General features: G+C 39.5%; 1 protein-coding gene across 2 annotated transcripts in view; it reads right to left on the reverse strand.

Moving 5' to 3' along the window:
- Positions 1-9,525: 9,525 nt before the first annotated feature.
- LOC148844442 (Calcineurin-like metallo-phosphoesterase superfamily protein) overlaps positions 9,526-12,123 on the reverse strand; it is a 154,005-nt gene continuing 151,407 nt past the window's right edge. For both annotated transcript variants that reach the window (XR_016103479.1, XM_088958747.1), the window contains exon 13: positions 9,526-10,071. Coding sequence is in view for 1 of the 2 variants with exons in the window: in XM_088958747.1 (XP_088814873.1) it covers positions 9,822-10,071 (250 nt within the window). In the remaining variant the exon portion in view is untranslated. The remainder of the gene's footprint in view (positions 10,072-12,123) is intronic.

The following is a 12,123-nucleotide window of genomic DNA, read 5'->3' on the forward strand; positions in this document are numbered from 1 at the left end:
GTCGTGTCGTTTCATCTTCTTGATCTCACATGTGTAACAGGCCTCGGCATTCAATTTGGACCATCAATTCGCCTTGATCTTTCCGCTGGTTGTCTCCATATAAAGCGATTGTAGGCGAACCATTTTTCTGTCATTTGAGTGGGAGTGATTTGGGGAGCTTCCTCAATAGCCTTTGCTCTAGTAGTCTTCGTCTTTTGGTGAGGTGTCTCTTCAAGAATTGAGTGGAGCGGGAGGGCAGTATCTCAGGGAGAGGTCGTCGACATGAGGGTCCTTGAAACCGACACCAACAAGGCCAAGGTCGAAATGGATGACACTAGTGTGGACTCTAAGGAGGGGGATCATGAGGTAGGTGATTTCTTAGAAGGAGACCCCGAAGTCCATGATGACGATAAAGATCAAGCTGAGGCCGAGGTGGACAAGGAGTTTAATGAAGTTGAGAGGGATCATCGAGTCACCAACTGCGGTCTTCTTGGTCTTGGCAACATGCCTTGTTGCTTGATCGAGGTTGATATGGACCACATCCAGAGCATATACTTGATCCTTGGTGAGTAGAAGTTGAGGTGTTTGAAGAGGGGAAAGTGTTCGAATGAGCCCTGGGAGGGTCTTCTTGTATGAGCATAGTTTGGAAGCTAGGTTGAGGTTCTCATTAGATGAAGGATTGGTGCAAATGTTGACTAAGCACCAGGTGCTACCTATCTAGATAGTGCTGAACTCCTTTAGGTACCTAATAGGTTGGTTGTGCTTATGAACATTGCACAACATGCCAATGACCTTTAACCTCTTCCACACCCTTTTGTACATGAACATGCTTGGCCAATTGGGATTTTACTACTTCTCGCCTCGCCAAAACTTGAAGATTTTTGCTAGTGCCCCTTTGTTTGGCATAGATGGAAGAATAGATACTTCTTTATAAGTTGGAAGGGAAAATTGACAATGTGTATGAGGTTGAGGACAGTTGTGACCAAGGTGAAGGTTCCTCCCACTAAATGTCTAACAGATAAGGAGAGGGAGGCCTAGGGAAAAATGGCTAGTCTTTAGATCAACATGTTGGAGTATACATATGAGGCTTGATTGATTAGTGTTGAACTATGTTTAGCTTAACCTGGTAACAATGTTGTATTGCTATTTTGTTTTGTGCTTTTTTGTTGCAAGATGCTAATTGAGTATCTTCATTTGTAGATTTTGAAATGTTGCTAGCAGAGGATCACCAAAAGTCGGCCAAGGAGTTGGAAAAGGTGAAGGAGAAGGTGACTAGACTCCATCGTCTACAAAGTTTCTAGAGTCGGAAGAAGATGTATTTGGTTTGAAGAGTTTGCCTTTGGCATTCGATAAGGCCAGGAGCTCAGGCACCACATCCATTCGACCCTCAAAGCGCCCACATGAGAAAGTGGTCAAAGTCAAGTTAGACACTAAGAGGTAGTTGATTCCCCCTTGTCTTGTGTTGTCATCAAAGTCTCAAGCACATGAGGAATGTCCCATCTAACGGCTGACCTAGAAGGTTCTACCAACCAACACCCATGAAAAAGAGGGTGTATGTGAAGAGATCAACTACGGTATCCTGCTTCCTAAGGTGGTGAACGATCTATAGGAACAGACTAATAGGTTGGTTGGCAGCACGGCCATCAAGTTCTCTATCCAAGTAACTTTGGCTCGATAAGATCCTTTTTCTTTTATTTTAGATTTAGCGTGGTTTTGACCTACCTCATTTTGTTAGGGCGCCTACTTAGTCATCCACCTTGTTAATAAGATGCATTCTATGTCTTAGTTCATTGAGACTTTGGAGGGGAAAATAAAGGTTGTGAAGGTCACCTTGAGTGAGGGAAAAGTGAAGGTGAAGGCCAATGAGAAGAAGGTACGAGCCTTGAAGAAGGACCTAGCCAAAGTGAGGGTTGCAACGGACTCGAGTGAGAAAAGATCTCTTGTGGCCAAGGAGTCTCAAGATCAAGTTATTCAGGAATCTAGGTGCATCAGGTGGTCGAGAAGTTTTGCATCTTAACTCAATACGAGAAGGATTTGGACAACTTTTCCATTAACTCATATATCCTTGGTTTGAGTAGTGTTAGAAGAAGGTGGCGAGGATGTTTCCTAAGGCAGATGAGGCCATCATCGGCCTTCGATCCCTCGAAATTGCCTCCTCAAGCAGACTAGGCCAAAGAAGGAGAGGTCAAATGAGATCCTAAGGCCGAGGAGCAGCTTAGGTCGGACCCTCCTGTAGACCATTGACCCTTGTTTTTTTGACTTTTTTTGTTAGTCTTGTTCGGCTCAACACGGCAAGCCTGAATGCCTTTGTATTGCTCTTTTTTTTTTTGTTTTCTGTATAGCTCGGTATGCCAAGCTTGGAGTAATTTTACATAAGGTTCAAAGTATTGGAAATGCCAAGTGTATCGTAAAGACAATTTTAAGAGACGTATCAAGATACGCCTTGGATACTCATGCGTATCAGAGAAAAACTAAAATACACATAAATACGCTTGGAAACACTATAAGTACTTTAATAGATCATAAAAATATATTAACAACACTAAATATAAGACCTCAATAAGGTGTATATACATTAAATTAATATATTTTAATGGTTTTATGAAGAAATATATTGTAGTTAATTATAATTTCATTAAGAAATATATTGTAGTTAAATATAATTTCATTAAAAATCCTATGCTTAACTATAATTTATAAATTATATTTCTTAAGCTTTAATGTTTTGTGGGATGGGAAAAACCCAACTCTCCTATCCAACCATAAAATATAATTAATAATTTTTGGCACAACCAAAAAATTGTGATTTTGAATGTAATAAATGTAGACCAACATAAATTTAAACATTCAAGAAAAAAAAAAAGAAATCACAAGATATTATAAAAAATTGAAAATTTTCCATATTTTTCAAAATTTGAAAAATCTTCAAAAAAATCAACGATTCACACTTGTTTCTTGTATTTTTTTTTGCAAATCTAGCACTCTAGGAATGAAGTTTGGAATTTTACATTCATTTGGGGTGAAAGAAGGCTTATTTCAGGGAAAAGAAGCTTGCATTCCCCCTTTATTTTTTTCCAGTTTTTGGTCATATCTTTTTTGTCGATATGCTACCGATACACCTTGATATGGGTCATACGCATGAAAAAAGATGAGATGCCCATTTTCCATGTGTATCCTGTATCTATTTTTCAAAGATACGAATAGGCGTATCGTATTAAAATTTTAAACCTTGGTTGTACATATCTTTCATTGAATGGAAATTATCTTATCTTAATTCTTGTGCTAAACTATGTTTGCAATGTGGCATTGGCCTCCAAGTGGTCGAGGTCTTTATCTTATTGTTATGGATTCGACTAACTTCGGTCTTCGAATGACCGAAGCCTTAGACTTAGTGTATTGGCCCTCAACCATCTAGTTAAGGTTTGTGGTAGAATGGCTTGAAATCTCTCCAAGTCTGGTTGGTCGAGATACTTCTAATCTCTTAGGGTTCCATTTTCGGAAAGTTCAATGGTACCTAGTCATATGAAACTAGGGGCTTCTAGGCGAGCTGGTTGTGGTATTTGGTCATCTCTACCCTAGTTCCAAGTCAGGGAAGTAGCCAAGTGTCCTCGGCCTTGCAGGGCCATCGCAGACACTAGCTAGGGAGTAGTGTTCAGTTACCATCCTCTTTCCATAGGTGGCAAGGATGTCATTCCCACCGTGCCCAACTTGGGTTGAGCTAAGTACTAGGCCTTGGCCATTTGTGGTTGGCTAGATCTGAACCAACTATGTCATGTGTGCGTTTGCAGTGCGGTAGTCACTCTCTCTTATAGAAAAATGACATTCTTGCTCAATCAATAGGTTACAAAGAGTTTGATCATCGTTCAGCTCAGCATCACTTACTAATAGTACATTCTCATATTTCTCCAACTCCAACTCCTCGGTATGGGTTTGTCGTTGAGGTCTTCTAGCCTATAGGAGCTCAGCCCCAACACTTTGCTTACCCTATATGGTTATTCCCACCTTGATCTAAACTTACGTCAGGTTCAAGTACACTGACTTTGTGGAGGACGAGGTCTCCAACCTTGAACTGTCTATGGTTGACCTAAGCATCATAATATTTGGTCATCCTCTACTGGTATGTTGTCACTTTGATCTATGTTTGGTCTCGAGCTTCCTCTAGGAGATCTAATTTGGTGTGGAGGTCCTCATTGTTGGTTTCTTCATTGTAGAGCTCGGTTCGGAGTGTGGGGGATCCAATTTATATTGGGATCACTATCTATGCTCTAAATGCTATATTGAATGTGTTTCTCCGATCACTATCTATGTGTGGTTCGGTAGGCCCAAAGGATGCTTGGAAGTTCTACCCACCTACCTTTAGTTTTGTGTAATTGTGTCTCTAGGTTCAGGCCATGCAACAGGGTGTGGTTGGTGGCTTCAGTATTGCCATTACTATATGGTCGGTAAACTATAGTGGTGTGATGGTCTATTTCGAGCTCGACATAGTACTTTTCAAACTTCCTATTTGTTAACTATGAGCCATTGTTGGTATTTAGTACTCAGGGGATTCTGTAGAGATAGATGGTGGTTCTCTACAAGAAGCCTTGGGTCTTTTGTAATGTGATGCATGATAAGGGTTTGGCCTCGACCCATTTGGTGAAGTAGTTCACAACCTCCTAGTGATAGGGGCTCGGCCTTGACCCATTTTGCCTGACCATGGGAGGGAAGGCACCGAGGATGTCCATGCCCGACTAAACGAAGGGCTAAGGACTTGTGATTGATATTAAGGAGACCGTTGGTTGATGGAGTAGTTTGGAGTGTCTTTGATAGCAACCACACTTTTATACTAGCTATGATGTGTCTTGCTTCATGGTCGACCAGGGTATGAGCGCTGGGATGGTTACCGCATATGGCTTCATGTATTTCTCTTATAACATAGTCAACTTCGTCTAGGGGAGAGATTTCAAATAGTGCAATGTGTGCAATCTATGGTAGAGGTGCCCTCTAGTTATGCAATACTGAGCTGCCCAGTGTGCTAGCTTCTTGGCCTCGGTTTGGGCCTATAGTAGACTGTCATCCTATATAAATACTGGAAGATGGGATCTATCCAAGATGGTTACAATTGTACTAGGAATGTAGCTAGAGTCACTTTGGCAATGCTTGGGTTAGTCAGGGTGTCCACTCGAATAGTACCTCTGGTGTTTGTTTGGGTGCACTGGCAAGCTTAGATAAGGCGCCAACTCAGAGGTTCTCGGCTCAAGGTATTTGTTGTATAGAGAAGTGGTCAAATGAGGTGATGAGTTCTTGAACCTTCCTCAAGTAGTTGGCCATGTTGGGCTCTCAAGTTTTGAATTTGTCGCTGACCCGATTTACCACCAACTAGGAGTTGCTTAAATCATCTATGCGCTTGATGTGAACTTGCTGAGTGTGGCAATCCCCCTTGTGAGGTGTTGCACTTCTTTGTGTGTTCGTGGAGATTGCATATCCAAGATGTCCTGGATTGGTTTTGATCATTCTTTGAGTTACCATGAACCGTAGAAACTTGCTCAAACTAACACCGAAGGTGCCTTTGATTTGGTTCAACTTCATTTTGTACTGTTTGAGGAGACCGTAGACTTCTTTGAGGTTGGCTAAGTGCTGCTTGGCCTCTTTGCTTTAAAGATGTGATTCATCAACCTTTAATATGTTGCACCAGAATTTTTGAGGCTGAAGGGAGTAGTAGAGTGTTAAGGAATGAGAGTGGTGAGAAGGGGGAAAGTAGAGTGTTAAAGTGAAAGCAAGATGGAGGGTGGAGAAAGGGGGTTATTAATCAAAATTTAGCTGAAATAGATTTATGACATTTCCAATTGGGTAGCACAATAACTTGGTTGGCCTGTTAACATTTTACACTATTTCAGGCTCATACCAATTCAAATTTTGACAAGAAGCCCAACCTTGGCTCACCTAATTTGTATACCCCTACAATTGAGCCAAGCGATAATAGGTCCAACCAAGCATATTTTTGGGTTATATGTCTATTAATTTTTATTATAAAATGTTTAAAGTTCAAAAATTGCAACAAACATACTTGTGATTGTGATTGATGAAGATGCTATGGGAGCATTTGACTTTCTCAAGCACCAACAACCAGTTCATTTCCCATTCCTCCGTAATCCTCCAACCGCCTTGAAGGATCATAGATAGTTCATCTTTTCGGCTACATCTCTTGCCCACCTTATGATGAACAAAGTCTCTTCCCTCCCTAGCCTTATTATAGTCTTGCATCTTCTATCGTAAGCTTAACAATTTTTTTCCTGAAATATGTTTGCAAGTATGGAGCTTTACTTTGCAATGGTTATAATAAGACATTGGCTAATAAGCAACTTTTTTCAATGAAATGATCAAAGGGAAGCATTAAAAAAATATATATGCATGTATCTGTCGGAGAGACGAATAGTGACTATTGGAGATAGAGGGAGTTTAAAGATCAGACCGAGAGTAGTCGACTATCCAAAATTGCATGGTTGACTAACTCTAACAGCTTAAGTTATAACGTATATTAGTTGATTGAATAAGAGGATCCAATCGATGGAAGGAGGAAAAATGATTCCTCTCTTTGTCTATAAATGACTACAAGAATATAGTAGTCAACTACTTTGAAAGCTTAAGCGACTATTGTTATCTTTAGCAAGTCATGTTTGAAGTATTTTAATCATTACTAAGTTTAATAAGAGAGCTACAATGGCTAGAAAATGACTACTTACTCTCCAGACCTTCATAAATAGAGGTCTCTAGCTTGATTCAAAGTAAGCCAAGCTAAAGTAAAAGAAAACAATCTAAGCTATTATTATACATAGTCTTTAGTTGCTTTTGTAGAGGCCAAGTTAGCACGAGTCTTTATCTTCTTTAAAGAGATTACTGAGCTTTAATAGTTTTTGGAGGTGAGCAAAGTTTTTAACTAGCCGTAGGGCTTATACAATCTCACCCATATATTATGAATCTCTTCATTAAACTGAGCATCTCGAGTTACACTCTTGCAGTGGAATGGTTTTATGTTGTTGTTGCTATGTAAATTGAAATTGATCCAAGATAAAGGCCCAAGAACTACATTGAATGTGCCCTGATATAAATTGAAGAAAAAGAGAGGGAAATTGTTGGACTCAAGCCCGATAGAGTGTTGGGTGGGGTCCACTACAAACCATTTTGAATAGAGGCAAAGGGTATTAATGCTCTACCACGTTTCTTACCACTAAGCACTCATGAGATGAATTTCAATGAAATATTAAAATAAGGCCCATGGAAATTAAAAGAGGATTTTTTTTCTCAAGTCTTGTTAGAGAGGTTCTCTCTAATAAATTTAGCGGGACGCCGGGACCCCATTTAAATGGTAATAATATAAAAAGAAGAATTGGATAGCCAAGATATGTGCTGATTATTAGCCTAACTGACCACGCATGATTTCTTTTTTTGAATGGATTTAATCCCTTGTCACTTTGTCTTCAAGCATGCCAGCCTCATATGATAAGGCTATACAAAGTCTAATCACTCAATTGCCGTTCCAAGCCCCAACCTACCTTTAGGTGATGGCAAAATGACAAAATCATCAACTGGGAATCTTCTCAAGCTAATACGGTGGGCTTGGATTAAATGGTAATTGAGTTTAATGGTTATTAGGTGACAAAAGGGGGGGGGGGGGGGGGGAGGGGGGATGACAATTGGCTAATTGATACAATCAGCTAATTGGTTGAATGGCATTTCCTTTACCCATCATAAATATTGATCGCATGGCCTAATTCATGGGGGCCAATTAGATATTAGTAAGATAGGCCAGTTACGAGACATGATCAAGTAAAGGTGATAAAGAGAATCATGTTGTTAGCTGGAGGAGATAATTTTCTTTTAATCAGATCTAGTGGGACCCATTTGATGGAAATTAATATGCAGTAATGCCTAATGGATGACCAGGTAAGAGGAAATTAAGGTTAACCAACAAATCTATTCGAAGATCACTAATGACATTTCCTTTTATAACATGGAATTCAAGATTGAAATGGGGCGGGTTCTTCAAACATAGCCGTTCATTATAAAATGGAATGAGAGAATGATGAAGGGGTCCTTATTTGGGCTTTATTCCTTTTGACAAAGAAGGGATGACGCACCAAAATCAAGGTTGGTAGCTATCAAATTGTTGCAACTAAAGCCTTTTGTGGTTGAAAAAAAAGTCTATCATCACTCAAATTGCTAAAACAATCATCAGTTGTTTCTCAATTGAGATGGTGTTTCTCTCCTCCAACAACTAAATCATTCTATAGTGAATCCTTCTTAGTGGGAAACTTTTCTACCCAAGATCAGCTGTTAATTTTCATTCATGGCTGCAAGTTACGGTGAGCTTGTTTATATGTTCCTCTCTTGAAATATCTCAAAGCAAGTACATTTTACAAGATTGGGCCTTAAAGCCATTGTGCAGGCTCTTTTTTCAAAGTGCAAGTGATCTAAAAAGAAATGGAAGTTTATAAAAATTTTGAATCCTCGTGACAAAAGAACCAGAGGGTGTTCTTTGCTGAAAATGAAGAAAAAAAGCGATTGTTTCCCACTTACATTAAGAAAAAAAGATCAAATTTTCTTTCAATTTGTCTTCATTTTTTGTGCTTCAAATTTATGCACAAAATTCGTGTCCACAGTTGTAATTTGTAACATTATTTGAGATACCTTGTATCCTGTTATGTTGTGCTATACTTATAATATCTCTGAGTACAAATGGTGTTCTAGGTTGAACACCATTAAGGGTTTGGTAGAGACCTTGAAGATTTGTCAAGTTATATTTTGCAGGCACTTGTGGAATTCTACTAAGTTTGGGTAGCATTCCTAAGTCTATCCAAGGTTGTAGCAGGCTTGAAAAACCAATGGTTGTAAGGCTTTATTGGTGCTTGAGAATTTTGGCTAGTTTAAAAGGTGCATGAGATAAAAAACGTAGGTAGGGGTTTTTGCCGAACCTCTATATAAATCTTGTATGTCTCCTTTGTGCTTTCTTTGCTTTATCTTAGAATTCATCCATATAAGATGGGCCTATAAATAAGCCCACTAATATCTTATACTGATCAGGTATAAGGCCTAACAAATACTTTCAATATATCCTTTTGCCATTAATTCCCAACATTATAATCTGGAGCACTTATTCTCCACGCTGTAAAATCCAATGTCATGTTTTTTACAATGATAAAATCCCGGGAAAAACCAATTCAGCTCCTTAGATGTACATGCATTCCTGTAAAGAGATTCTACCATGGATCCTGTCCTAAGTTCCTAAGGAAACTTGGGATGTAGGTGCTGTGTGCCACATGTTTCTGAATTAAACTTGATTGAATGAAATCTTAACCTAGCAACAGGCGTGAAACACCACTCCAGAAACCATTGGTTACCATCACCTTGAGGCTTACCTGATTTCTTAATTTCTTTATTTCCTGTGGGCAACCTGGTTTAAAACTAATTTTGATGAGAAAGACTTGTGAAATAATCAACAGAGTCCCACCCTAAAATAATCATTTGGCTGAACCTGCATAATTACCATCTACTGATATCAACTGTGAATTGCAAAACTATAGAGTTAATAATTATTTGAAGTTTCAAATAACAGTTCAATATACACCGTCTTTCTTAAACCATGTAATAATGTGCAGGGTCAAGTAACTGCACCTTGATGATTGCATGGTAACCATCCACAACCAACAATAACAATTTAACTTACAGTGCCTTATATCCTCAATTCCCAACTTCTATAACATCCTGTCTGATGTTACTCTACAGACCCAGAGCCATTCCAGTTTATTGGCTAAGCAAGGGAGAAATGCAAACCCAACTTAACTGTTACCCCTAAGTTTCCAACATCACAAATCAATCCAATCCTTAAACAGCAGCATCATGTAAAGAGGGATATTTACAGCAGCAATGACCACAAGCATTTGGAATGCTTGGAATAGTCGTACAGTCACCACCTTTGTCCTTGGCTTGTTTACTCTGGGTGGTAATTTACAGCTGGCATCCAGCCTAATATCAGAATTTAAATCTACACTACAAGATGCATCTGTCTCATGAGAGATCTGTTTCTTTGCTGTAGACCTCACTACAGCATTACCCCTGCAACCAAACAGATGCAATTAAATTCCATGTTGCCAATGTAACTTGAAGAAATCTGCATTGTTGTCAAGGAATCTAAGCGGTTCTAGGTGACTGAAATACTTAGTTGCTGTGGTGATGAATTTGACAAAGAGAAAGCTTAAATTTTAGTTTAACTTCCCAGTTTATATACCAGACAAGCATACAAATTGAAAAACAGAAAATTTCTTTAATAACAACGGGTTTTATGTAAAAAAATGTTAAAATCATCACATCCAAAAGACTGGCATTTTATATCTATGAATATCAACATTCAAACAAAAAATTGCAAAAAAATAATAATTCAATATAGCAATTGCATGCAGAAAACTATTAACATCTAAATAATGATACATTTAGAGAGAATAATAAAAAAACAGAGCAAAGGAAAAGAAAACAGCTATGAGGTTGATCTGCCCCCTTTTTTTTATTAGTGCCCATTTGGGAGGGCTTTAGCGCAGCAGCTTCTGGTGTTGCAAGGTAGGCCCCACATGGAAAGCCATGAATCCATGTTTGGTGAAAAATCCGGAAAGCCAAAAACAGGCTATATGAGCTGCAAAATCAATTTTCTAGTGAAGCTATTTTAGATAGCTTCTTGAAGAGGCTTAGTCAATACAGCTCAATCAATGCAGTGTGGAGACACTTGATGTACTGTAGTTAGTATTTTCTTCCTTTTATCTTTCAGCCCTTTAAGGGTTCTTTTGTAATTTTTTATATTTATCCTTTAGCCATTCAAGAAAGAAGAGAGAGGAGAGAAGGAGGAGGAAGAAGAACAATGTCGAACTGAGTAGTCCTTAAAGTCCAACCCAGTCGACCATTCATTTAGAATTGATAAACAAGTATACAAAGACAGAAATGCCCCTGTCTATGTAGGAGACATACAAAGACTAAATTACCCCTGTTTAGTTAACTCTAACACTCCCCCTTAGGATGGAAGGAAACCTGGTGGTGTTTCCCATACTGACACAACTCACACTGTAAAGACGACAGACGACTCAATGACGAAACAAGAAACTTGAGAGCTTTAAGAGATGGGTAGCCGAGTCTACAATGCCACTGAAGAGGAGTCAAGAAGGTTTGAAGTGCAACTATAGAGCCGCCACTGTCAAGATAATACAATCCGCCAACTTCATGCCCTCCACCAATCTTCTTCCCTGTCGTTAGATACTGAAAAACATAAGAGGAAGGGTAAAACGTGATAGAACAATTTAAGGATTTGGTTAGTTTACTAATAGACATAAGATTAAAAGGAAACTTGGAAACATATAAAACTGAAGATAGAGAAAGATGCTGTGGTCAATTACCAACACCGTAAATGGGGGAAGTAGATCCATTGGCAAGGGTAACATTATTTGATGTAGAGATTGGTGAAAGAGAGGAAAACACACCTGGAGTCCTGGTCATGTGATCAGAGGCTCCAGAGTCAATTATCCAGGGTGTGAGGGTTTGGATGCTAGGCAAGCTATACTTGAATGAGAGAGGGCGGCGGTGTTTTGATGTGAAGTGGCCTGAAGGAATCTCTCATACTCCTCTCTTGGAATACTCATCACCTCCTTCCCAGAAGTAGTTGTGGCTGTAGAAGATATTGGACCAACTGGTTGAGTATCACTGACTTCACTACCACCAACAACTGCATGATTAGCCCATGTGGATGGTGGGTAATGCAGATCATAGAAAAAGTTAACTGTGTGCCCTTCTCTCCCTCAATGTGTGCACTTCCTAGTTGTACTCCCCCTTCCTCTGCCACGGCCTCCCCCAGAATCACGACCTCCTCCACTGCTACGACCACCCATAGGGTTACCACGGCCTCCCTTAACTGTATGGCCACCTCCTTTGTGCCCATAAGAACCACCTCGAGAGCTAACAAGTGCTGATCTGTTGGAAGTTATGTTACTCTCTGTGGGGCTAAGAGAAATCCTGCGAAGACGGGCAAACACTTCTTCTAGAGTAGGGAGAGCAAATCCCCCCAATATCTGTGCTCTGACAGGTTCATGCTCTGCTTTGAGTCCCACCAAGAACCGTGTAATATCTAGT

This window comes from Nelumbo lutea, chromosome 8 (genome assembly GCF_056320005.1).
Source record: "Nelumbo lutea isolate HS-2025 chromosome 8, American lotus-T2T, whole genome shotgun sequence".
In the NCBI taxonomy this organism is placed as follows: Eukaryota; Viridiplantae; Streptophyta; class Magnoliopsida; order Proteales; family Nelumbonaceae; genus Nelumbo; species Nelumbo lutea.